This window comes from Mustela putorius, unplaced genomic scaffold (genome assembly GCF_011764305.1).
Source record: "Mustela putorius furo isolate JIRA1106 unplaced genomic scaffold, ASM1176430v1.1 tig00003858_pilon_pilon_pilon, whole genome shotgun sequence".
Taxonomy (NCBI): domain Eukaryota; kingdom Metazoa; phylum Chordata; class Mammalia; order Carnivora; family Mustelidae; genus Mustela; species Mustela putorius.
In genome coordinates, this window is record NW_025422010.1 from 458,233 (window position 1) to 483,823 (window position 25,591).

A 25,591-nucleotide genomic window follows, 5' to 3' on the forward strand; every position below is an offset into this window, starting at 1 on the left:
AACATTTTTTCATGTGTCTGATAGCCATTTGTATGTCTTCATTGGAGAAGTGTCTGTTCATATCTTCTGCCCATTTTTTTATATGATTATCTGTTTTGTGTGTGTTGAGTTTCAGGAGTTCTTTATAGATCCTGGATATCAACCTTTTGTCTGCACTGTCATTTGCAAATATCTTCTCCCATTCCGTGGGTTGCCTCTTTGTTTTCTTGACTGTTTCCTTGGCTGTGCAGAAGCTTTTGATTTTGATGAAGTCCCAAAAGTTTATTTTCGCTTTTGTTTCCTTTGCCTTTGGAGACATATCTTGAAAGAAGGTGCTGTGGCTGATATCGAAGAGATTACTGCCTGTGTCCTCCTCTAGGAGTCTGATAGATTCCTGTCTCACATTGAGGTCTTTTATCCATTTTGAGTTTATCTTTGTGTATGGTGTAAGAGAATAGTCGAGTTGCATTCTTCTACATATAGCTGTCCAGTTTTCCCAGCACCATTTATTGAAGAGACTGTCTTTTTTACACTGTATAGTTTTTCCTGTTTTGTCGAAGACTATTTGCCCATAGAATTGAGGGTCCATATCTGGGCTCTCTACTCTGTTCCACTGGTCTATGTGTCTGTTTTTATGCCAGTACCATGCTGTCTTGGTGATCACAGATTTGTAGTAAAGCTTGAAATCAGGTAACGTCATGCCCCCTGTTTTATTTTTGTTTTTCAACATTTCCTTACTGATTCGGGGTCTCTTCTGATTCCATACAAATTTTTGGATTATTTGCTCCAGCTCTTCGAAGAATACCGGTGGAATTTTGATCAGAATGGCATTAAAAGTATAGATTGCTCTAGGCAGTATAGACATTTTAACAATGTTAATTCTTCCGATCCAAGAGCATGGGATAGTCTTCCATCTTTTTGTGTCTTCTTCAATTTCTTTCATGAGTGTTTTGTAGTTCCTCAAGTACAGATCCTTTATCTCTTTGGTTAAGTTTATTCCCAGGTATCTTATTGATGAGGGAGCAGGAGGCTGGCTGAGGACAAAGCAAAAGCTGGTGCCTTGCACCCCCTCTTCACCCTTTCCCCTCCATATGTGTAGCATCCCTCTGGCAGCCCTGACTGCCATGAACAATAAGCAAATAGTTAACTTGCAGAGCTCACAATCCTGGTAGACAGGAGTCTCCCTTGGCTTACAAATGTCCTAAATCTCACTAACAAAGAGGATTGATAGCAGGATTGTGACATCCCACCAAAAAGTCTCCCAACTATCTTAATGTTAATGGCTGGTCTAAAGACAACATTGATCCAGCTGCAAGGGCAAGGCCTCCTGCAGGCCTGGAACATCCTGACACCTTGTAGGCCCTCTTTAGCATATGAAAACTCCACTGAAACCTCCCTTCCCCTCACCTTCCCCCAACCTCAGGGTATATAACATGCCTACCCTCACAACCAGGGGCAGCTGCATCTCCGCCTGCCCACGGGCCCTGTCCCTGTGCTCTAATAAATCACCTTTTGCACGAACTAAGTCTTAAGAATTCTTTCTTCAGTCGTCGGCTCCGAACCTTCTCACCTCACCAAACCTGACTTAGGTTCTGGGACTTCATCATTATGGGAGGACTAAGGAGCTTTTAAAAAGTACCAATGCCCTGGTTGATTCTTTTGGACTTATTCTAAAATGTGAGGGGAAATATCTGTGTTCTAGCCATCTGCTGTAGCTAAGAAGAAGAAGAAAAAAACTATAAACCATATAGCAGAATGGTCTGAAATCTAATCACCTGACATACAGAAGGAACTTAAAATGTTGAGTTATGAATAAGAACTTAGAGCTCACAATCCTGCTAAACAGGAGTCTCCCTTGGCTTGCAAATGTCCTAAATCTCACTAACAAAGACGATTGATAGCAGGATTGTGACATCCCACCAAAAAGTCTCCCAACTATCTTAATGTTAATGGCTGGTCTGAAGACTGAAGACAACATTGATCAAGCCACAAGGACAAGGCCTGTAAGGGCAAGGCCTCTGGTAGGCCTCTGATATCCTGGCACCTAGTAGGCCCTCTTTAGCATATGAAAACTCCCGTTGAAACCTCCCTTCTCCTCACCTTCCCCCAACCACAAGGTATATAACATGCTTACCCTCACAACCCGGGGCAGCAGCTCTTCCTGCCCATGGGTCCTTTCCCCGTGCTTTAATAAACCACCATTTTGCACCAAAGATGTCTCAAGAATTCTTTCTTGGTCATCGGCTTCGGACCTCAGCGCACTGAACCTCACCTAGGTTCTAGAACTTCATCAAAAAGAGTCCTGCTCATGATCAAAGGAGGCAGCTCTTTGACCTTAATGTTGTCTCCAGGACCCAAGGTCATGATAGTGAGGGTGATATATGGTTATTTGATTATCCACCAGCAGGGAGGGCTGGGTGTCTCAGACAGTCTATGAACTTTGTACCCACGAGGTGAGATCCACAGGACTGTGGGGCTTCCTTACATGTAGACAAAAGCTATGTGGAAAGTGGTGCCTAGGACATGGTCCAAGGAGGCACCACTGTTCATGAGGGCACAAAACAGGGTGGTCAGCTTTTGTTGCCTTTCTCCATCTCCAGGGGAGGTCATGGCTCTCTCAACATTCTTATAAACTTTTTCCTCTTCCTCTCCCCCTGGGAAAGCTTTATCTCAAAAGACTTGGCTTTTGTAATCAATGGCAGTGCCTTTGGCTTCCTGCTGCTGTTGTTCTCAGTTCTGTTTTGTCTTGCCCCTAGAGTAAGAAATCACAGAAGGATTGTTCCCCTGTTAAATGCAAGTGTGGGGCACAAGAGGGATCAAAATGCACAGAAAGAGACACACCAAAAAATTTGATAAATGATGACTTACATCACCTACTTGCAAAACAGTAGGGAGATAATTACCAGAGCATTACCTGATGATAAATTACAGTGGCCCCTGTTAGCCCTAGCTCCTTCAGTTGCAAGAAAGGGGGAGATGGAGGGAGGTCCCAACTCTAATGGGTACCCCCAAGGAAGAGAACCTGAGAACTGGTCCCAGCAATTGCTTTAAGAATCACTTTTCAAGTCATACTTACATACAGTTAAAAATAAAATGAAACAACACAAAAGATCATCAATTAAATGTTTCCCTCCTGCCCAAGACCACAATTACCTGCCTCCATTTCAAAAAAAAAAAAAAAAAAAAAAAAAAAAAAAAAAAAAACTACTGTTTAGAACTTTTCCTGGGTCCTTCAAAGCATTTTCTCTGCATTTAGAAGCATGCTTCCCCTCTTCCCCTGATGTTTTATGCAAATAAATTTGCATACCCTCTACAAAAACTGTGTCTTAACATAATTTTACTGAATGATTTCAACCTGGATGGGGAGAAATCCATCAGGGAGCTTAATAATTATTGTCATTCGATTTCAAATATTCAGAGGCAAACAGGAATGCACCTTCTCTTCTGAGGAGTTTGTGGGGAAATATTACAAAAGGAGGCACAAGATCCTTCATTAACACAAAGTCTTGGCTGTTCCAAACTCAAAAGTCAAAATCTATGTATAAGTATCAGAGGATGCTGTTTGGACATATCTGTAATCGCTAGTTGTATATTCTATTAGAACAGTTTCTATTTCAAGGCTTTCCCAGAGGTGGCTTATAGCGCCTTAAGGTCCCACTACCCTCCAGAATGACTGAGTTACTAAAAACCTCATCAGGAGCAGGAGACATTGCTAGGGGTTGAAAGACCCCTCCCCTAGAAGATAGATAGGATAACTAACCGCTTGTTTGCTTTTCTGTGAACCGCTGGCTTTTAGGCGTAAATTAGGTTATTAATTGCTTATTAATTGCTCTTTTGCCCTTCTGTAACTGCTTGGCTTATAGAAATAATAGAAGACGCCATGATGGCATTCCTACCTTCCCCCTTCTTGTTCCCCCTCCCTGCCTCTCTCCTCCCGCACACGGGCCCTCAGAACCAATCAGCTTGTTCCCCCTTCCCGCCTCTCTCTTCACGCGCGCGCGGGCCCCCAAAGCCGATCAGCAAACTCCACGTGTGCCTTTTTCAAAAGTTCTGTCAACCAATCAGTTGCGCCCCACACAAAACTTGTTTGTACATGTCTATAAAAACCGGGCACCACCCCAGCCGGGTGTGCTCAGCTAGCAGGAGCTGCTGACCACCCGCAGGCGTGCGCTGACCACCCGCAGGCGCCTGCGTAACAATAAAGAACCTCTTGCTGATTGCATCCAGTGGCAGTGTTGGATTCTTGGGTAAGGGGATCCGTGGGTCTTTCAGGGTAATAGTATCAATAATAGCAATTAATGATTATTTAGCACTGACTCTGAGTTGTGTGCTATTATTGGAACTCTATGTGTTTTATTTCATTTAATCCAAATCCCAAGAAAGTGACTATTATTTTCATACTCAGATAGAGCCTTCTTTTAAATGGAAATGATCAAGATCACACAATAAATAGCTTCCAAGATTTAAAGACTTAAAGCTAGGCAGTGAGACGCGATCCTAAACTCTTAATTCCTCTGGTACACCTTTCTTTTAACACACTCTCAGTGCCTATAATCTGCCAGATGTTATGCCAAGGTTGGGGGCACAGAGGTAAATGTAACTGCCCCTGGATTGTTGTGGCTATAAGAAATAATGAATGCAAAAGGTTTGGGGTTTTTTGTGATTTTCTTTTTCTGTAATTTTAATTTTTTTCCAGTTTCATTGAGACATAAATTATGTACAGCATTGTGTACAGCATTGTGTACATTTCAGGTGCACAAAGTAATGATTTGAGGGGCGCCTGGGTGGCTCAGTGGGTTAAAGCCTCTGCCTTTGGCTTAGGTCATGATCCCAGGGTCCTGGGATTGAGCCTTGCATCAGGCTTTCTGCTCAGTAGCGAGCCTGCTTCCCCCCTCTCTCTCTGCCTGCTGCTCTGCCTACTTGTGATCTCTCTCTGTGTCAAATAAATACATAAAATTTTAAAAAAAGCAATGATTTGATGCATGTCTGTTTTGAGAATGATTATCACAATAAGTTTAGATAAACATTCATGACCTCAGTAGAAGCTTTTGCGCTATTGTGAGAGCCAGCTTTCAAGATGGCCCCCCAGGATCCCTGCCCTCTGATATCCACACCCTTGTAGAGTGACATCTCACTATGACCAAGGCACCAGCAGGATATCGTGGAATGATGGTATATGATTTCCAAGACTAGGTAATTAGAGACATCGTGCCTTGCTTTCTTGAATCACCTGCTCTGGTGGAAGCTAGCCAGCTATCCTGTCATGAGGACATGAGAGGCCCTTTGGAGAGGTCTCAGGGTGAGGAACTGAAGCCTCCTGCCAACAACCAAGGGAAAATGCCATCTTGGAAGAAGATTCTCCAGCCCTTTCAAGTCTTCAGATAAATAAGCCAATATTTGAGTGTACCCTCATGAGACACTCTAAGACAGAAACACCAAGCTAAGCCACAGCTTGTGTGAAATGAGAAATCTTTATGGTGGCTTTAAGCTATTAAATTCTGGGATACTTAGTTTTATAGCAATAGATAACTAATACAACTGTGCTTGTCATGTTTGGCTGCATTATTTTTTTAAAAGATTTTATTTATTTATTTGACAGAGAGAAAGATCACAGGTAGGCAGAGAGGCAGGCAGAAAGAGAGGGGGAAGCAGGCTCCCTGCTGAGCAGGCTCCTCTGAGGGGGATCTGTCCCCTAATCTCTTCCTCTCATAAAGATCTTTATGGATCATATGATATCATTTTACTTTAATTTCCTCTTGAAAGGCCCTGTCTTCATATAAAGTTGCATTTGGAGGGACTAGGTGTCGCCCTCGGCCCACAAGGACGACAATGAGCCTGGTATGGTGTTAATGCTTCATTTCCATTTATTTAATCAACTTCCTTAGCTTATATACAGCAGGGTGACCAATAAGGGGTCAAGCAATGGGGAGAGCCAATGAGAGTCCTGTTACTATGCTGATTAAATTTGATACAGCCAATAACTATGTCCTTCTTTAGGCGGGCTTCACCAGAAAGTTCATTGTATACTTGCAGCGTACTTTGCTAGCAGTGAGCCAAGCACCTTCTTGTCATGGCGGGGACTTACCCGGCCGGAGGCAGTCCCGGACAACTAGGGATTAGGACTCCAACATACAAATTTTGAGGTGACACATTCAGCCCATAACATATTCTACATAGAATATTAAAAAACTCAACAATGTCATTTATATTATAGACTGACCTAATTTTTCACCGAAGTGACTAATCATTTTATCATGAAAAACCAAATTCTCCTAAGAAGCCTGAAGTGTTGGGCAACTAGCTTGGTTAACAGAGTTCAGCTGCTTCTAAGACTTGATTTCCCTCATTCTCAGAGAATGAAATCAATGGTGAATTATGAAGTATATTCTATACCTACCTAATCTCCATGCAGCATTGAATAAGGAAAAAATACTTTCTAGTGCTGAATGCAGCTGAAGAGTGAACTGGAAACTTATCTTCCAGTGTAGATCCCAGCCATCCAAGATGAACACTCAGTGTTTGAGCTTCAGAGAGATACTATGCTCATTGACTTCCTATCTGAGAGAGCACTTAATATATGATCACTAGAGGGGGCATATTGAACCTGAATAGCAAAACCTGATGGAACCTCCATATACTTGTACCTGGATTCTCCTTCTTCATCAGAGGTAGAAATAATACCCGGCTTCTGAACATCAATTACAGTGCATAGATTTGTTTTGTTTTGTTTGTTTTTTTCCTCCCAATAGCATTTCTGTGAAACCAGGGTGTCCTGCAATTCAACTCAATTCTGACGCTACCTGCCTGGAGGTAGAATCAGGTCTCACAGGTTAAGGGTCTGGCCTCCCAAGACTGCCCCTTCAGATACCAGTCTCAAGTTCAGGTTGTCACCTGTGTTTCTGACTGACTGGTTATAAATCAAGGGTTCCCACAACCCTTGGTTTTGGGAATCCTCCTTGGTTTTGATTCATTTGCTAGAGGTCCAGAGAACTCAGGAAGCCAGTTTACCTACTAACTTGGAGGTTTATTATAAAAGGATATAACTTCGGAACAGCCAGATGGAAGAAATGTATAAGGTGAGGCATGGAGGAAGGACATGGACCTTCCAAGCCCTGAAGGAGTACACCAGTCCCCAAATCTCCACATGTTCATCAACTCGGAAGCAGAGTTCCATCATTTTGGGTTTTTAAAGAGGCTTCAATTCAGAAGCATAACTGATTAAATCATTGGCTATTGGTGATTGAACTCAATCTGGATACAGCCTTTACCTCCCCAGAGGTCAGGGGTGAAATTAAAAAATCTCACCCTTCTAACCACATAGTTGGCTTCACAAGCAAACAAACAGCCCCCATCCTCAGGTGTTTCCCAAGTGACCATTAACATAACAAAAGACACCTTTATTGCTTTCACCACTTGGGTAATACCAAAGGTTTCCAGAGCTCAGTGCCAGAAAGAGGAGCAAGGATTTATATTTCTTATTATAAAGATTTTATTTATTTATTTGACAGAGAGAGAGATCACAAATAGGCAGAGAGACAGACAGAGAGAAAGATGAGGAGAAGCAGGCTCCCTGCTGAGTAGAGAGCCCAATGCGGGACTCAATCCCAGGCCCCTGGGATCATGACCTGAGCCGAAGGCAGAGGCTTAACCCACTGAGCCACCCAGGTGCCCCTATATTTCTTATTATAAATCACAACCTCAAAGATACTCAAGACTAATGATCTTAGAAATAAATGAAGTTGTGCTCAGTAAGTGGTAGCTCTTACTTCACATTAAAAGTTCTGAAATAGGGGAGATATCTCAGATTCTCTTTTAATCCCCTGGGCCCTGCTGAGTGCAGGTCGTGTTTCCTACTGTGGAGCATGGGCTCCTTGCTCAGTGAGCTTGAAGGTTTGTTAAGCAATAGCAGTTATATATCAATCAGATTTCATCTCTGTCCTGTTTCATTTTCATCTTTTTAAAGGATTGTGCAGAAGCATTTCTCTGTCCCTCAGCTAAAGTGTTCGCCAGACTGAGCTAGGAAGAAGAAGCAAGTGGAGCATATGCTTTTTTACCTCTGAGTAAAGCGAAGAAAATAAGGATCCATCTCATCAAAGCAAGATAGGATATTGTTAACCTTGAAATAAAACTGTCAGTTATTTGGAGGATGAGGGAATGGGGAAAATAGGGAAAGGAGAGTGGGAAGTACAGGACTCTAGTTATGCAAGGAATAAGTCACAGAGATGAAAGTTATAACACAGGGAATATTGTCAATGGTATTGTAATAATGGTGTATTATATCTAGAGCAGTGAGTTATACAGATGGACACCACATTCAGTAGGCCCAAATTGAGGAGTCTTTATTAAAAAGCCGGTGGCTGTGAGGGGGTTCAGGCACACCAAAATATTGCAGCCCCTAATGAGCTAAGGGATAGACTTAAAAAGGCATAATCCACATCCTGTTGCCAGTTTCTAAAAATCACCAAGCGCAGTACAGAAGCAAAAATGCTGGATTATGCAGATATTTATGGTAGGGGTACATTTCCTGAAATTGTTATGTCTGAGGTATTCTGTGGTATTTTTGTTAAGGTTGCAATAATGGGTATAGTAACATGCCTGTGTTCTGAAATGCCCACTTTTTATAAAAAATGGCATGACTTATTCTAAGTCCGTTTCCTACGTGTCTCAGGTGTATGGTGCCAGATAGTTACACCTGTGATGAGTTTTTGAATCCCTATGTTCTACACATGATACTAATGTAACACTGTACATCAACTATACTTCAATAAAAAGAAAGTATAACAAGCTAAAAAGAAGGAAAGGAAAACATCGGTTATTTAACCAGTGAAATGGGCTTATTTAGGAATAGCAGAGAATTGCAATTCACAACAAAGAAGTTGAGGCAAAACCATAGGCAAGACTATAGAGCAAAGCAGATGACTACTCTTTTACAGAGGAGAGGTGGGATTGGGATTATTATTATAGCCCCAAGGATTATTATAAACGAAAAGTCCATCAGAATAAACTAGGACTTAAAAGTATAGTGACTGTTCTTTTTTTCCTTTTTGATTTTAACATTTTTATTATATTATGTTAATCACCGTATAGTATCCCATTAGTTTTTGATGTAGTATTCCATAATTCATTGTTTATGTATAACACCCAGTGCTCACCGCAATATGTGCCCTCTTAATACCCATCACCTAAGTTGGAACTGTCAATGGTTGGCTGGGCTGTTGCCAAGGAGGGAGGAGAGCATCTTCCTTCATCCTGCTATGGTAGTAAAACATCCTCTTCTTCCTGTTGGGAACAGAAGGTAGGTCCCTTGTTGTTGAGTCTGCAGAGGACTCCAAGGAGTGGTAGGCAAGAGAGGTCCTCTTTCCAGACTCCATTTTAGTGAGGTTTCACTCTCTCTTTTCTTTTTAATTATATTCAATTAGCCAATATATAGTATACATTATTAGTTTTGATGTAGTGTTCAGCGATTCATTAGTTGCATTTAACACCCAGTGCTTATTACCACAGGTGCCCTCCTTAATACCCATCACCCGGTTACCCAATCTTCTATAACCCTCAGTTTGGTTTCCAGATTCCAAAGTCTCCCATGGTTTGTCTCCCTTTCTGATTTCTTCCCACTCAGTTTTCCCTCCCTTCCCCTGTGGTCCTCTGCACTATTAATTTTCCAAATATTGAATAACCTGTGGACTAAAATAAGGACTAGAATAAAGCAGATGCTCACCAGGGCCAGGAGTGAGTGGGGCCTGCAGAGGTCTGACACACCCCGTGATCCACCAGGCACTTGTGCATTCCATATAAAACTCAGTCTGGCATGCAGAGTCTACACAGTGCTGGTCTACATTTCCACAGTCTGCAGTTGCCCATAACACAGATGGAGGGATCTGTGTCCATGTTCTTTCTTGAGACTGGAAGATTTATTGAAGAAAAGTCCTGTAGATAGTGACTTTGTGCTCCAGCCCTCTGAGGTCCTGTCTCATCATATGATATTAAATTATGCTGTCCAAATGCTGGGTCACCTCTCCCTGGTCCTTTCACTTTTTCTAAATTAATCTTGACAACTCTAAGGTTTCTGGACCAACAGCCTCCCTCCTGTGAGAACCCCACGTCTGTGTCCTCTCAATGCTAAAGTTCTCTCTGGAGCAGCAAATGAATCTCAATGAGAACTCAGCTCAGCCTGAGGGGCCTCCGTTGCTCTGCTGATTTGTCTTTTTAAGTTTTGTGGCCCAAGATCACCAGAAAGATACAAGATTGGTTAGGTGCTGAAAATATGCTTCTTACAATGATTTCATGTCAGTGGCACAGTCTGGGCTATTTCTCTCTCTTTCTGGTTGTATAGCTGCACCCCTGCCCTTAACAGTAGTAGTAGCAGTAGTCTGCTAGTCCTGTTTGTAGTACTGATCCAGAGGACTCCTGGATGGCTCTGACGGTTGAGAGTTCAACTCTTGATCTCAGCTCAGGTCTTGATCCCAGAGTCTTGAGTTTAAGTCCTGTGTTGGGCTCTACAGTGGGTGGAGCCTACCCTTAAAAAAGAAAAAAAAACTACTACTGATCTGTATTTTGGGTCAAGTCAGCAATTAGAAAGCCACACTTTCTAATGACCTGGAAGATAGTATCTTCCCCAACACGGCCTTCATCTGTGTGGACCCCCTACCACCAGCAGTCACCACCTCCCTAAGCCCTTTATATGGCCTTCCCTACTGAAGAGGACTCTCCCCAACCAATCCCAGTTTTTAAAAACCTCATTGCCTTGATACCATGTCTCTTGGGAGTATTTTGATGGCAAAGTCTAAATTCTGAGTAAAATATCTTGCCAGATTTCTCCCTCAGATGAGGTCTGCAGGCCAGATAGAGTACTGACTGTAGGACAGCCTGCTTTAAAAAGCAAGATGCAGGGGTGCCTAGGTGGCTAAGTGGGTTAAGCCTCTGCCTTCAGCTCAGGTCATGATCTCAGGGTCTTGGGATCTGAGCCTTGCCTTAGGCTCTCTGTTCAGCAGGGAGCCTGCTTCACCCCCTCTCTACCTGCCTCTCTGCCTACTTGTGATTTCTGTCAAATAAATAAAATGTTTAAAAAAGAAAAAGGCAAGATGCATTGTTGACTTCTGCTCTTCTATAATTCAATAATCATCACTCTCCTGCATGGGGCCATTAATAACCAGGGCACACCAATGTGTGATTTTCATATTGGTTCATAGGTAAATCTCACCATGTCATTACAGAGTATTTTGTCTATTTTGTGACCCAGGAGCCCAACACCTAGATCACGTGATGCTGTTTTTTTTGTTTGTTTTGTTTTGTTTTGTTTTAATCTTCCTCCGAGAGAACCTGTCCTTTTTGTAAACTTTTCCTCAAATCCTAGAACTGCTGGTTTCCCATTCTGGAAATCAGTCCCCATAACTTGGGTCTATGTGAGGGACGCTAGGGCAAGGTGCATGTCAGGAAAAAATGAGGTATTTTCCTGAACTCCCTTTTTGGTACATTCCATCAGTTACACAGACTGTTTTCTGCAGAAATGGCAAAATGTTTCCCAAACTGAAGAGCCCATTTCTGGTTCTTTTAGCGTAGGATAGGAAGCTGGAAGGCAGAAGAGGGTAACTGCTATAGGAAAAGATTGGAGAGCCAGTTGTGTGTGGCAAAAGAGGAAGGTGTTGATACCCAGCAAGTACTGTGGCCCATGCACAGACACAGGCGTGCAGTCACCCCTGCGCACACATGACTAGCACTGTATGAGCAGCAGTGGAAGAGCAAGCAGGGCTGACTGGCTTAAGCTCAAGGAAATGTGCAGATGGAGCACTGCCCTGGGCCTTGTGTGGTCTTCTCTCCAGGTAGATCTCTGGGAGGCCAGGCAGTGAGGGAGGCAAGGCAGCCTAGGGCCAGGATGCAGGGGTGTGGGGACAGGGAGCTCTCTTGTTCACTGGAGAGCCAACTTCCCATGGACCATGGGGTCCGACCCCACAATGTGACATCATCTCTTCATTTGGATGATGGTCTCACAGGGTGGCCCCTCCACACCTCAATTCCCAAGTCTGACATTTACCTGCTTCCAACCAAGTGTTCCCCAGGACATAGTAAGGGTTTGCTTATTCATTCTTAGGACCCAAATCTACCGCATCTTCCTTGCTTAGAGTTGGCTTACTACCTTTGAGAGGGAGGAAGGTGGGTTTTCTGGAAAGTCAAACTCACATTGATGTGACCTAGCCCCTGCAAAAAGAGGTCATATTTTTAATTTGGGAAACAAGTACTAAACCAATGTCATGTATCTATATGATCTTACCATTCCACTAAAAGAAATTTAGATATTTTTACTGACCACAACTAATTGAATTCAAGAGAGGACTGGACCTGGTGGAAAGACAGGATGGGCTGGTAAGGCCCAGAGGATCTAGCTCATCTGCTGGATGTACATCCCCTCCAGGACTGGGGACCTGACTTTTACACAGTAAAGCCCTACCTTGATACAGCCAAAGGCCAGGGACGGAGACTTTGGATCCACTGGGGAGGAGTCCTCGAGTCCACAGTCTTAGCAGAGTTAACGAGGATCCCTCCAAAGCATTTTTCCTGCAGTGGTGCTATTGACCCCCTAGTATGTTCCAGGCCCTGAGGATGCACTTTGTATGTGTCGACCGCATAAACAGCCATAGAAATTAAATGAGGAGGTAACAAGTTTACCAGAGATAGGAGCCAAATGGAGGAATGATAAATGGTGCTGTGAATTCCTGGGGCCGAACCTCACCCAGCTTAGTGTCTGAGCATCATGGGTGCTATGCCTTCTTGTTTAATCAGGAGCTGCAGTTTCCTGAGATTTAAACTGGAGATATGGTTCATGGAGCTCAGAGGACACCATATGGTTGACACTGAGGTTCTCTTTATTTTGGACCATGTTTTTACAACCATGTAGGCAGGGGTAACTCCCACATCTACCACCCAAACCCAAATCTCCCTCTAGAAATTCAGATTCATATTTCTAATGCTAGAAGATGCATCTCTCCAAAGATCCTGTTAACTCCCAAGTCAACATCCCCCTGCCCCCTTAATCACCTTTCTTTTTCCTACTCACATGGGGCAGATTTTCTCAAACTGTGGCTTCCGTGCTCCTTTAAGATACACTTACACCTGGGCTTCTGTGCCCAGAATAAAGCCTATGATATGTGTATATCCAGCTAAGCAGGCATATAACAGGGGCACAGAATGGGCTCTGGGTCATAGAAGGTCCTGTCACCACAGTGAGGACAGGGGTTGGCACTAAACCAGACCATGCCTGGCCGCCCCAACTCCTGCAGCATTTGCTTCAGCCTGGCGTGCAGCTGGGCAAGTCTGCCCAGGTGAAGGGTGCCACGGACATCCTCGTAACTCTCCAAGGGGGCTGGATACAGCACATGACTCAGCTTGCTCAGCCCGATGGTGTGGCGCAGCAGGTTCTCTAAGACAGTCATGGAGATTGGGTTTCCACAGAAGCTAAAGGTTGTGAGCTGGGAGCAGCGGCCCAGAGCAGGCAGGATGACAGTGAACTGGGAGTCCATAATCCCACACTCATCTAAGTCCAGGTCCTGGAGGGTGGCGGAGGCTCTCTCTATCAGAACTTGGAGAGGTGCAGGACTCATATTGGTCAGGTTGACCCCACTGAGACCCAGGTCCTTAAGCTGACTGACGTTCAGGTGCTGGGACAGATTTGTCAAGTCAGATTCCGAAAGCAGGCAATTAGTTATTGACAGGGTCTCTAGGGGGGTCTTCAGGCAGCTGGGGAGAGACAAAGCAGTTAGTTCTAGGGGCATGGAGGTGGTGGGCAGAGGGACATGGGGATGACTCAGGCCTCAAGGAAAGATAGGCCCATTACACCCAGATCCAAGGCTTTAACAGATGACGGTCAAGCCCCAGGACGCCACCTGGGGGAAAAACCACTCAAGTCCATCCAAGTTTCAGGGGAGTCCCTTCTCCAATACTCATTTTTGGTGATTTGGTCAAGTTCCCCCTGTGTTGTCAAATGCAGCATAGCATGTCCCTCAGAGGTGCTGTGAGTATCAATTAATCCAACAATGTCAGGCACTTGGAGGGGAGCCTGGCCCCATGTCTCCAGTAAGAAAAGGAATTGGTACTGGGAAACAGGACTAGAAATGCTTTCAACTCGGGCTTCCTTCTGGCTGCTTCTATGACCCCAGTCATTGGTACCTGTTTCCGATGAGGCTAATGGGAGATGTGCGCAAAGAGCTAAACTGGGCAAGGCCTGGCAACATGTCGCCTGCAGGGCCTAACATAGATCACTGTATCATCCACGTACCAGCTATCACCTTCCGCAAGTCTTCACTCCTGCTCCCTTCCCCTCACCCCCCGCCCCCCAGAATCCAGCATTCCCACTCTATTGCCTTATGTGGAACCCAGAGCAACCCTTTACAGAGAGGGAACTGGAGGCAGGTTTGGAGAGAGAGACTCAGGTTGACAAAGCTGCCAAGCACAGAACTTATGATCTGAAACTTTACGTCAGATATGCCGTTCCTTCACCAACACTCTCAAGTTTAGTTACTTTTGATCATCATAATGTAGACATCATTTTCTCAGAAAGAATTCCCAAAGCCACCCTCACCTGCCACAAAGCTCCCCTTATAAAGATTCCTAAATAGAAGCCCCTTCAAATAGTATCTATCCTAGCTCATACCTCTCACCTCTATCTGGGAGGTTATCTGACAACATGCATGGAGACAGAGCAGGGACAGGGTGTGGACCTTCTAGAGATTCATACTGCATCTGGCACTGTCGACGGCAGATGCCCATTATCATTTACTGAAATAAAGAAGGGCTTATGCTGGACTGCCAAGAAACCTCACCAATCCCTCACCTGAGCACCTGGTCCAGACGGTCTTCCAGGAAGGAGATAGAGTCCAAATAGAGCTCCTCAAGGTGGTGCAGCCTGAGGAACTGAGCAGTGAACTGGTTGACGCAGTGCTCCTCCTTCGCTGGGGTGGTGTGGGAAGACATGTGGATATGTGAGAGGAGGAGCCTGCGCAAATTGCCCATCTGACCCAGATGAGGAGCAAACTTCCCCAGTGTGGACAGTTTCCAGGTGCAATTCACTTCCAAATCCTGGATCGAGTCCAGCTGTACAATTTTCAGGATCTTCTTGATGTTCTGTATGGGCATTGCGAAAATCTTCAGCTTCTTACAGCACAGGTGCAGCAGACCCTTCCTCTGCTGGACTTTCTGGATGAGGTAGGCGAGGGACTCATCAGGGGTACCTTCCTTGAGACAAAGGTCTATCAGCACCTCCACAGGAGCCAAGGGTGGCTTGGGCCCTGGCTTGCATCCATCCACTTTTCGCTTCTTCTTCATGGGCTGGGCCACCTCTGGCTCCAAAAGGGAATACATACTGGCCCTCGTCCCAGACCACACGGTCCAGAAGTCCTGATGAGCATTCTTCCGTAAATCTAGCACCTGCAGTTTCCACCGCCTGCAGGGAAGATAGGAGACAGACCGAGATGCTTTCAAATCAATGGAGAATAAGACTTGAGTCTCAGAATCGAGGCAAGGCCCAGATGCCTCACCTGCACTGTTATTCCACACCCTTGGATGTCAGTGGCTCCTTAGGCTACTGGGATCCTTCCTTCTTGGTCCCCACTTGCAGTACCTCTAAGTGCCACCAGGAGAAGATGGACAACTTGTTCCTTTGGTCACCTCTGCATCTCAATCAGCCTTTCATGTCCATAGTCTGTTCCTAGAGTGACGCCAGAGATAGCCCCAAGGCTTCTCTGAGCTTCCTCACAGAAGCCTCTGGTCCACTCTGTGGCTTTGCACTTTCCCATGAACCCATCTCTCTCTTGCTTGGGCCCCCAGGGCCCTCCCAGGCAATGGGATCACCCTCACCTGGGGCGAACCTCCTGGGCAAGCAGGACATCAAGGCCATCGAGTGCAGCTTGGAAGGTCTCCTGGTGGGGCTGCTGCTCCTTCATCAAGGCCCCCAGAGGGAGGCAGGCGAAGGGCCAGGCCTGCACCATCACCTTCAGGATCTCGCTGTACCTCCCAGCAAAGGCCGCCGTGAACAGTGGTGGGAAGAGCTCCATAGGCAACACTTCCAGAGCGGCAATGGCTGAGGCCTGGTGCCTCAGCAGGCTCTGACCTGCCAGGTCCAGAAGTCTGGGTGGGGCTGGCATGCTCATCCTGATGAATCTGCTCCGAAAAGAATCCTGGCGAAATATTCAAGGAACAAGGCTGAGTGCTAGCAACCCCATTATCCCTCCATCCTTGAGAGAAACCAACTCAAGGCCAAAGTCACTCTCTGGCAATAGTTGGGAGTCCTCCATTTACCCCAATTCTGTTCTTGGCTAGGTGGCCACAAAGCCACAGCTTTGCCCCTGCTGGCTCTAGATGTTCATCTTTCCAGGCCCTGATGGGGAAGCAAGATCACCACAGGTCCCATACCATATCCAGCTACTGCCACATTTAATCCTAGTCCCACTGTAGAGTTAGTACTGAGGAACCTGAAAACCAACCCCATCCCTTTTAGGGAAAAGTTGCTGATTATCACGAGTACTGAACATATATAGAAATAAGAAACTATCACGTGGCCCAAAATGAGGCCCTTCTCAGATCTAATAAATAACCCAGACATGAGAGATTAAGGAACATCTGGACAAGGGGCACCATAAATTTTCGACTGTAAAAGTAGCGTAACAGTACTCTACATCATGTGGAAGTTGGGGATGAAAAAAATATATACTATTTCAAGACAATTTTATTATATGTCTCTCCTACAAATATGAGAATTACTATGAGAATATAGAGCTGACATTCAGAACAAAGCCTCCACTTTTAAAATTATTCCATAAAATATTTTTTCTCCTGTGGAATATATTAAGCTTTTAGTTTATTATTTTTCTAAAAAAGGTTAACTTGTAAAACCACAAAACAATGAACTATAATTACTGAACACAAACTAAATACTTAAAATGTCATAAAAAATCCAACTAATCCAACTAATCATTTCCCCCGAAAATCTATCTGGTTAAGAAATATCGTAAATGTCTATAAAATGGCATACACCAAAGCAGAAATCAAAATGTCTGAGATTAAGGCAAAACTGCATTTTGAGGCAAAAGCAAAGCCTGCTCATTCATACTATGTGGCTGAGGGCAGTACGATGGCAGCATCCCAAGCTTAGGGCTCCTGCCTCACCAGAAATGTATATGGTGCAGGGAGGAATCTGCTCAGACTTCAGGGTCTCACCTCTGGCTTCTCAGAAGCTATATTATCCTTTCTGGCTACACCTCCCTTTTTCAGATCCTAGCTCAAATTTTCAACTGAAAGCACGATGTTGTTATCACTGGATCTCTATCTAGTTAATCCCAATTGGGTTTACCTTCTCCATACAACTGACTGAATAATATGCCCCATTCGTGATAGAAAAAGAAAAGAAAACCAACCTGGAGGTATACCTGGGGGAGTTTTGGCCACATCAGTATAACTCAAATGTTCAAGTTAAGACAGCTTTATGCAGACAGTGGTGTTAACCCAAAAGAAAAAGAAATAAAATAAAATAAAATTCCAAAATATCAAGTAGTCACTTACAATTTGTTACCTAAAACTGCAAAACATGTATGCATTCATAGAAGAACAGATGTACAATTGAGGGGTGGCTGGTCTTCCAGATTTTGAGGATCAAGTCTTCCCTGAAGGAAGTCAGGTCAATATTAAGAGGAGTTGGCCAGGAAAAGGGAGGGGACAAGGCTGTTTGTAATGGGACCATGGGGAATACCCAAGACTAGGAAAAATACATTTTATTTTGTTTGAGGATCTCAGACTTTTACGGCTACTTTAAACCCAAGAGCAGGGAGGATATCCACTCTTTTTCCTAGAAGATTTCCTCCTAGAAGGCTGAGATCAGATCAGTAAAATGGATGAAGAAGATTCAAGATAGGAATCTGGGCTACAGAGAGGTCAGAACCCTACTGGCAACCAAACCCAGGATTCGACTAGTCAAATTCTAACAGCCACTGAGGGGTCAGAGCCATGAGCTCTTTGGGCTTTTAGAGGCAGGGAGAGAAACAAGCATGAGCTAAATGCATGTCTCCATGTCATCAAGATGCTACTACCAGAGGACTTCCTCTTTAGGCTCAAGTGTCCTCTTCCACATCCTGACCCTTCAAAGGCAGAGCAAATCTAGGCATTTCCCAGGGGCCTTGGCCCCAAATGTGATCTCCAAAGGCCCCTTCTGAAGTATATATTGACAACTGTGGTTTCCTCATTCCTAGGGAACAACTAATATAAATACCGCTTCAAAAAGTCCCTTCTGGTCTCATCCCTATCCAGCTGGATGTCCCTATCCAGCTTTTTAATTATTCCCATTCTCCTGAGACAGTGCCACTAGAAACAGGAATAAAACTTTTCCCTCTTTCTGTATTAAGCTCAGTACCCAAATACCAACACTTTTTCCTCACAGAATTTGAAGCTATATTTGACATTTAAGGATCTGCCAAAATTAGGGATGATTCCCATGCTGGGCTGGATCACATTGGTGGTTCTGACATTTTAGAACACAGAAAACCTCTCCACACAAAGAATTCTCCAGGCTATTCTTTAACCCTTGCATTATGATGCCCAAACAATTCTTCTATACCACTGTTGAGGAGATTGGGATTCATTCTCTGAAGGATGCTGTCCACTTAGTATCATCATGGAGACTGCTTTCTCCAAATTTCTGCCACCCATATCAGCAGGCTTTGTGTCAAATAAGGTTAAATTAGAAAGTGCTCTATGGGCATTTTAGTCCCCAGACAATCACCATTATCAATCAGCTGCAAGAGACTGAAATTAGCAATAAAGATAATCATAAATGTCCCTGATGACTAAGCAGTAACTGAGGACAGAAATGGTGCTTTGCAACTTTTCATCCAAACTTCTCAACCTTTGCAGGAAATTTAAAGTTCACTGTTAATTTTATTTTTAGCCCAGTGAATCAGGACCCAACTCCCCGCAGGGAGTAACTGATAGACACCTTCAGGCAAGGGGTTTGTCCTGGTTAGGCTCTGCCTCACCAAGTGGATGGACAATCTCATTGTTAGAGACACCTGACTGATAAGACTTCAATTGGACCTCAGTGAAACAGGACAACTGCCTAAGTCCAAGTTTGGGAACAGTCTATGGGAACCCAGGGTCTAGGAGATCCAAGGAGGCAGAAGTGATCACTGCCTTCAAATCTAAAAATGTTTAGTATGAGCCAAACATCCTTCCCTTGTGAGGTAAGCCCTACTCCTCCGTCCACCTCCATGCAGAGCCTTTGGATCAGGGAACATGCTGTGGGGTTGGAAGCCAGAACACTGGGAACACATCTATATGAAGGGCTATCCTTCCCACACAGGATCAGGACTGGCTCAGGACAACTCCCACAACCAAGGTATGAATTTGAAGAATGTTTCTATTGCATCCTGGTCAACTTTTCTCATGGTCTTCATTTGCTATGTAGGCCAGAGCATCCCCTGAGCTCATCAGAGTGGATGTCCTGAAACCACCTGTTTCATTCACAGAATTCCAACTGGGATCCCAGAGTATCATCTACCTTACTGGGGCCTTTAGAATGTTTCTGTGTTTCTGCTCTTTGCCACCTGGGATCATGCTACGTAGGCCAGAGCATCCCCTGAGCTCATCAGAGTGGATGTCCTGAAACCACCTGTTTCATTCACAGAATTCCAACTGGGATCCCAGAGTATCATCTACCTTACTGGGGCCTTTAGTATGTTTCTGTGTTTCTGCTCTTTGCCACCTGGGATCATGACCTGAGCCAAAGGCAGAGGCTTTAGCTCACTGAGCCACGCAGGCACCTCTTCTCTGTGCCTTTTTAAAAAACTAAGGTCTCTCTTGGACCTCCCTGCCCCTTCCTGTATTCAACATGATCTGGTTTCACTTCGGATCCAGTAACATCTAGACCTAAACAAGAGATTGTCCCTCTTTCTTCCTCACCAGGGAGGACATTCCCAATCTCCAGATCACTCTAGCTCTAGCCAGTTATTCCTGGGGAAGTGCTTCTGGAAGCATGATGGGGGAAGGGGAAGCTGAGGATTCACTCTAATCTGGGAAGCAGGAGGAGGAACTGAACTGGGAATGGCCCAGAACATCCAATGTGGGGCCCAGCATGAAGGAGGAGGAAATGTCAGCACAGCAGGAGGCCTGGTCCTCTGACTCCCACAGAGCTGTGTCCCTTAAAGGGTGGAGACTTGTGTCTGAGACCACCTAGGGGCACTGGAGGCCTGAGTGAGTTGCCAGTAGCTGTGTGTGTATGTGTGTGTGTACGTGTCCCTTTAGCTCAAGGACACAGAATCAGTCCAATGGAGAGTCTGGGGAGAGGGAGAGAAAGTGGCAAGCACTAATCCTGGAGGCAAAAGTGACAGGGAGATTCAAAGAGGAAAGGGCTCCAGCCTCAGCATTCAGCCTTTGGGATTTTGCTCTTCAGCCTCCTTACTTTTCACAGCCACGTGAGACTGAAAACTGTGCTTCTGAAAACAGAAAGAGAGAAAGGGGTCTGGTACTGTGTCCCTGTCATCCAAAGGGCCCTCAAACCTTTAACTCTAAGCCATAAGAAGGCCATGGTGGCTCTGAGAAAAACCAGATACAACAGGTTATCAGGCATTTTCCACAGGGGTTTGTTCCACTAGAGCAAGAGCAATGATCCTCAGGGTTCCAGGAACACAGACCTTACACTTGGTGAGAAAAATCCCCTATGTGCTAAGATGAGGGCTCACAGGAGGCACTGGGGCAGGGTGGACATGTTCACAGGAATGTCTCTAGACCAGCTAACCCCTCCTCCCCATATCCAGATACACTTTCTATTCTTAATCCTTGATTTACTCAAAAACATTTACTGAATGCCATAGACGATGCAGATTCTATTGAGCGAATGAAAAAGCAGCAAGCTGAAAAACAAATCAATCAGAGGTTTACATCAGACCATATAAAAATGACAGTGCAAGATGAAACTACATAAAGCCATCTGAAGAATCCACAAAGTTCTGTCTCTCAACCTACTTGTGCTCTCTGTCAAATAAATAAAGAAAATCTTAAAAAAAAAAATCCACAAAGTTATGGTTTTTCAGTGGCCATTCAAAAACTGTTTTTTGCCAACCATTAAGAATTCTCTTTATATTCATTATAAATACGTTGAGAAACTAATAAAATAGCAAAACTACTATTAACTTAGTATGTTGATTTTAAACACTGAAAATTAAACCACTTCTCTGCAAAAAAATGCATCAAGAGTAGTTTTAACATTGCTTATGGTTCTTCTCATATAACTTTTGGTACAGAGGGCGCACCTTTCCTATGCCCTGGAGAACTGTCATGCTGCTTTCTAAGTTTGGATAGATTTCCAATATTTATTCCTTCATGTTTCCAATGTCATGACATATTTTTGAGAGAGTTCCTTTAGTGTGAAGACTTCTGCCAGAATCACTTCCTTTAAGGCATCTTCATCCTTTTGTCACAGCCATACTCTCCCTTCACACTTCTCTGGGAACTGGAGAATGTGAGTTTGAAGCTGGATTTAGAATCACAATGATGAATAAAAAGAGTTGAAGTTATCAAAGCAGTTCACTTCTCTAGCCTCTGGTTTCTCTCTTAAAACCTGAAATGTCACTAACAGGGGGCTAAGACTGATTCTTCCTTTCCATATATAGCAGCTGAGACTCAAAAGGGTGATATACTTGCACCCATGTCACAGAGAAGGCCGTGGGAGGGGGGCACAGGAATGAGGCCCCTGGCTGCTGGTCCAGGGCTTTCACTTATGCCAGCCTAATGGGAATATGCCTAGAGAAACCACCTGAAAATGGGAACATTCCACCCTCTATGTGTGTCAGCAATGGACAAGGTCAGAGAACATGTCTCTACTCAGACATCACCCACCACAGTCCAGGGGGTCAGCAGGTCTTTACTCTGCTGAGGGCCATGGGCCCTGCCAGGCATCCAGAAGGATGGGTTGGGGAGGGGTGCAATATTCCCAGGAAGAAATCAGAAAGGCCTGAGGTCTTGAGGCACCTCAGCTTACCAGCTGTGTCTCCCCAGTGAAGCAGGCTCAGGACAATTCCTGGGAGGACACATCTCCCTACCTTGCATATCCCTGGCTGTATCAAGTAAGAAAATTTGGCTGGAGTGTCACTCACAGGATGTGAGGCACACAGATGCATATGCGGGCCTCCCCGTCATGTGGGACAATGGATAAGAAGGGAGGCCAGAGAAGCAGAGGGGCCACAGGAGGCAGAGCTCTGGGGCATTTTTACCATGCTCTCTCATGCTCTGATCATCCTCTTTGCTCTCTCAACAGGTGAGGGACACTAAGGAGGGGAACTTCAGGCAGCCAGAGTTGACCCTTTCCTCCCTTTGCCCCAAACTCCTCTGAAGTCGTGGCTTTCATGTTCACCTCTCCTCTTTGTCCTCTTCCTCTTAAGGTCCAGGGCCCAATCTGTTCTGACACAGGCACTCTCAGGTTCTGTGGCTATGGGACAGAAGGTCATCATTTCCTGCTCTGAAGGCAGCAGTAATTCTGGAGTTTTTAATTAAGTGTTCTGGTATCACGAACACTCATGTGCTGCATGACATTCCCAATGCACAAGGTTGTCCGGGGGCCTCCATCCATTCTCCACCTCCATGTCAGGCCACATGGCCTCCCTGACTGCTTTGGGCTTTAGCTGGAGGACTAGCTGGGCACTATTATTGTTCTCTTTTAAGGAGAAAGAGTTTTCTTTCAAGGGACCTCTTACCCTCAGGGGTCCAAGCCCACATGGAAGTGACCTAAACTCTGCCCCTGCTTGACACCAAACAGGAGTTAAGTGTCTGGTGTCTGTAGCCAGTCTTACACCTTCACTCCAAGCAGAGGTTCTAAACATAACTATATGGCTTTGAGAATGGGGTCCCCAACACACTAGAGCTAGCTCCTTCTTATAAAAAAGCAACAGGACCGGGGCACCTGGGTGGCTCAATCGGTTAAGCATCTACATTTGGCATTAGGTCATGATCTCAGGGTCCTGGGTTTGATTTCCCCATAGGACTCCCTGCTCAGTAGAGAGTCTGCTTCTCCTTATTCCTCTGTCCCTCCCCGCCCCCCCTTGTGTGCCTGCTTGCTCTCTCTCTCAAATAAACAAAATCTTAAAAAAAAAAAAAAAAAAAAAACAGCAGGACAATTGCTCCACTGGGGAAATGACTGGGAAGTATACAGGTTACTCCTGCATCTTCCCTCTTGAGCATCCTCAGGACGTAGATTCCATCCAGCTCCTCAATGATAAGAACAAAGGGAACAACAGGGTTTCTTAACACACCTGAGAGACAGTTCGGGGACCAGCTTACCTTAAGATGTCTTCCGTCCACTCTGGTCCAGCTCAGATTGGCCTCTGGTCCTCCAGTACCTGGTTTCCGTGGTCTCCTATCCTCTCAGTCACCTCCGTCTACCCAAGTCTGAGAGCAAGAACCAAAATTCTCCAGAAACAAAGAGGCTGTGTGTTATCACGTATATTTATCAAGCCACGGGCTCCTATGAAAATCTCTGTGAATACTGCTGAGGAAATGGAAAACCGGAGACCTGACCCTGCCCGTTCAGTGGACATCTCCTCTAATCTCCAAATCTGACCAACAATTTCCCATGGGCTGAACGAGAGAACAACTGGAATGGCAGACCCTGTGCTCTGTCAAAAGCGACCCCTCCCTCGAGGACACGGCCCACGTTCTGTCCCTTCTGCCCCCCCATACCCCGGCACCTCCTTAGGGGCCAGATTCCTAGAGCAGCCACCCCATTTTAACTGCACACCCGTCCAACTAGTGAGAGCAAACAAATGAACGCAGACGCCCGAGTTCGATGAATTGTTACGTCTGCAACTCACACGCGCGGCCAGTCCTAAGGAGCACGTAGCTGAGGCTGCCTGGAGCCAGAAGCAGCACACTGTTAGGTTTTTCACTCCGACCTCTGTTGTGAAAACTCACTTTTCAGATGGAAAATAGAAGTGGGAGTTCGGGGGAGGGCAGTTTACCAGCGATTAGTCCAAGGTCACTCCACAAGAAAGAGGAGAATCCAAGGTTTGAACTTACGTTTTCTCCGGACCGCGCACCCGCCACGTGGTCTCCCCTGCAAGGAGCCTGGAGGGAAAGGAAGGCCGCCGGCTTCGCAAGCCGCCCTACCCTCGCCCGCCGGAAACAGCCTTATCCGACCAATCCTGGTTTCTCTTTTCTTGAGGGCGAAATCTCACGAGATCCTAGGATCACGATGCGGGGTCGCCTGGGGAGTCCAGGAGGGGTTTGTTTTCATAGGCTGGGCGGGGACTTGGTGGTGGGGAGGGGTGGTACCTGTTGGCCACGCCCACCTGACTGTGCCAGGTGCCAGAATGGGGGGGGCGCATGAGAGTGGGGGTCGGGGGCAGAGAGGATGAGGGTGGGGTTAGATGAGGCTATGGAGGGTGGGATGGGGTAAGGGAGGTGGGGAATGGGGGATGGGTGTAAGGGGAATGAGGGAGGGATGGGGGAGTCTGTAACTTCCCACCTTCTAACCCCTCCCCCGGGCCTATGCTTATGGACCTATTTCTCTCTGTGGGGTATGGGGTGCTGGACCCTGAACGAGGCTCCTTGCCCAACTCTAAAAAAGACGTTCTTGCCTTTGAACTGTCTAATGCTCTGTGCTACCTGGACTTTACCATTTATGTACCCTCTGGGGGAGAGGAGACCCCTGTCAGGATTTGATTAGATTGTCCTCTTTCTAAAGCGTGCTTTCTTCACTTGCCTCCTTGGATTTGGTATTACAAAGCTTTTTCAGAAGCCATACTCCTGCGATTGCTCTACTCCCCTCCCCCAATCCTCAAATAACTTCAGCTTTCACCAGTCCTAAAGGCAGGGCTTCCCCTCTTTTACCAACAAATACCTTTTGACAAAGTCAGGACTAGACCAAAGGCTGAAAATATGAGAGGGCCGTCGTGAGGAGGGACCAGGTCCAGGATGTTGAGGAGAGATGGAAAGTCACCCCCACCCCACCCCTCCTGAGGCCTGGTGTTCTGGTTCTCTCTGAGGTGAGATCCTTGGGATTTTGTCTCCCCGGCCACCAGGGGGTAGCACTGGGGAAACTGGAAGCCGGAATGTTTGCAAGGCGTGTGTCTGGTTTGGGCACCTGCTTCCTGCCAGTATGTTTGTAGGAAGAAAAGTAAGGCCTCTGGAGAGATGACAAGTCCCGGATGGATGAGGAGTCTTTCTTGGTGAAGAGAAGAGAGAGGGGTTAAGAACAACGCGGAGATCGACTGCACTTCAATTAAAAAAAAAAAAAAAAAGTGCAAGGGGGTGGCCCCATGCTTCTTTCAACCTGGCCTGAGAATCTATATTCTGTCTCCTCAGACTCTGAGACTGCGTTTTTCTGGAGGGGGAGGTGTGGACTGAGTCTGGGCACTGTGTCCTTGCCATGCAAGTGGTCCTAAATCTGATACCACAGGCCACAGGAATGTCGTGGTGGCTGAGAGCAACAGGGCGGTAAAGGCTGGGTAGTTTTCCTGGATCTACCCTGCCATTCCCCCAGATATCCCCATGCCTGGGAGCTATGTAAGCTACACAGAAAAATTAATGTATGAATACATACGTACATACAAATGAGGCCACTGCCTTGAACCCCAGTCGGCCTAGG

General features: G+C 45.6%; 2 protein-coding genes across 6 annotated transcripts in view; one reads left to right on the top strand and one right to left on the bottom strand.

Annotated features, from left to right (window-relative positions):
* LOC101682709 (immunoglobulin lambda-1 light chain-like) overlaps window positions 1–25,591 on the top strand; it is a 1,123,284-nt gene that overhangs the window by 156,271 nt on the left and 941,422 nt on the right. The gene's annotated exons all lie outside the window — the stretch shown is intronic.
* LOC101681630 (melanoma antigen preferentially expressed in tumors) lies at window positions 12,819–24,115 on the bottom strand. Of its 4 annotated transcripts, none has more exons than XM_045065710.1 (6): window positions 24,022–24,115; window positions 23,287–23,394; window positions 17,382–17,445; window positions 15,826–16,145; window positions 14,804–15,412; window positions 12,819–13,710 (listed from the first exon to the last, which is right to left on the bottom strand). In XM_045065710.1, exons 3-6 carry the CDS (start codon window positions 17,412–17,414, stop codon window positions 13,134–13,136), a joined length of 1,539 nt encoding a protein of 512 aa, XP_044921645.1. In that variant the 5' UTR covers window positions 17,415–17,445; window positions 23,287–23,394; window positions 24,022–24,115; the 3' UTR covers window positions 12,819–13,133. The 4 variants fall into 4 exon arrangements, with proteins under 4 accessions (XP_044921645.1, XP_012905884.1, XP_012905883.1 ...); XM_013050430.2 differs by lacking the exon at window positions 24,022–24,115 and adding an exon at window positions 21,264–21,463 and having other exon boundaries at window positions 23,287–23,994; XM_013050429.2 differs by lacking the exon at window positions 24,022–24,115 and having other exon boundaries at window positions 23,287–23,994.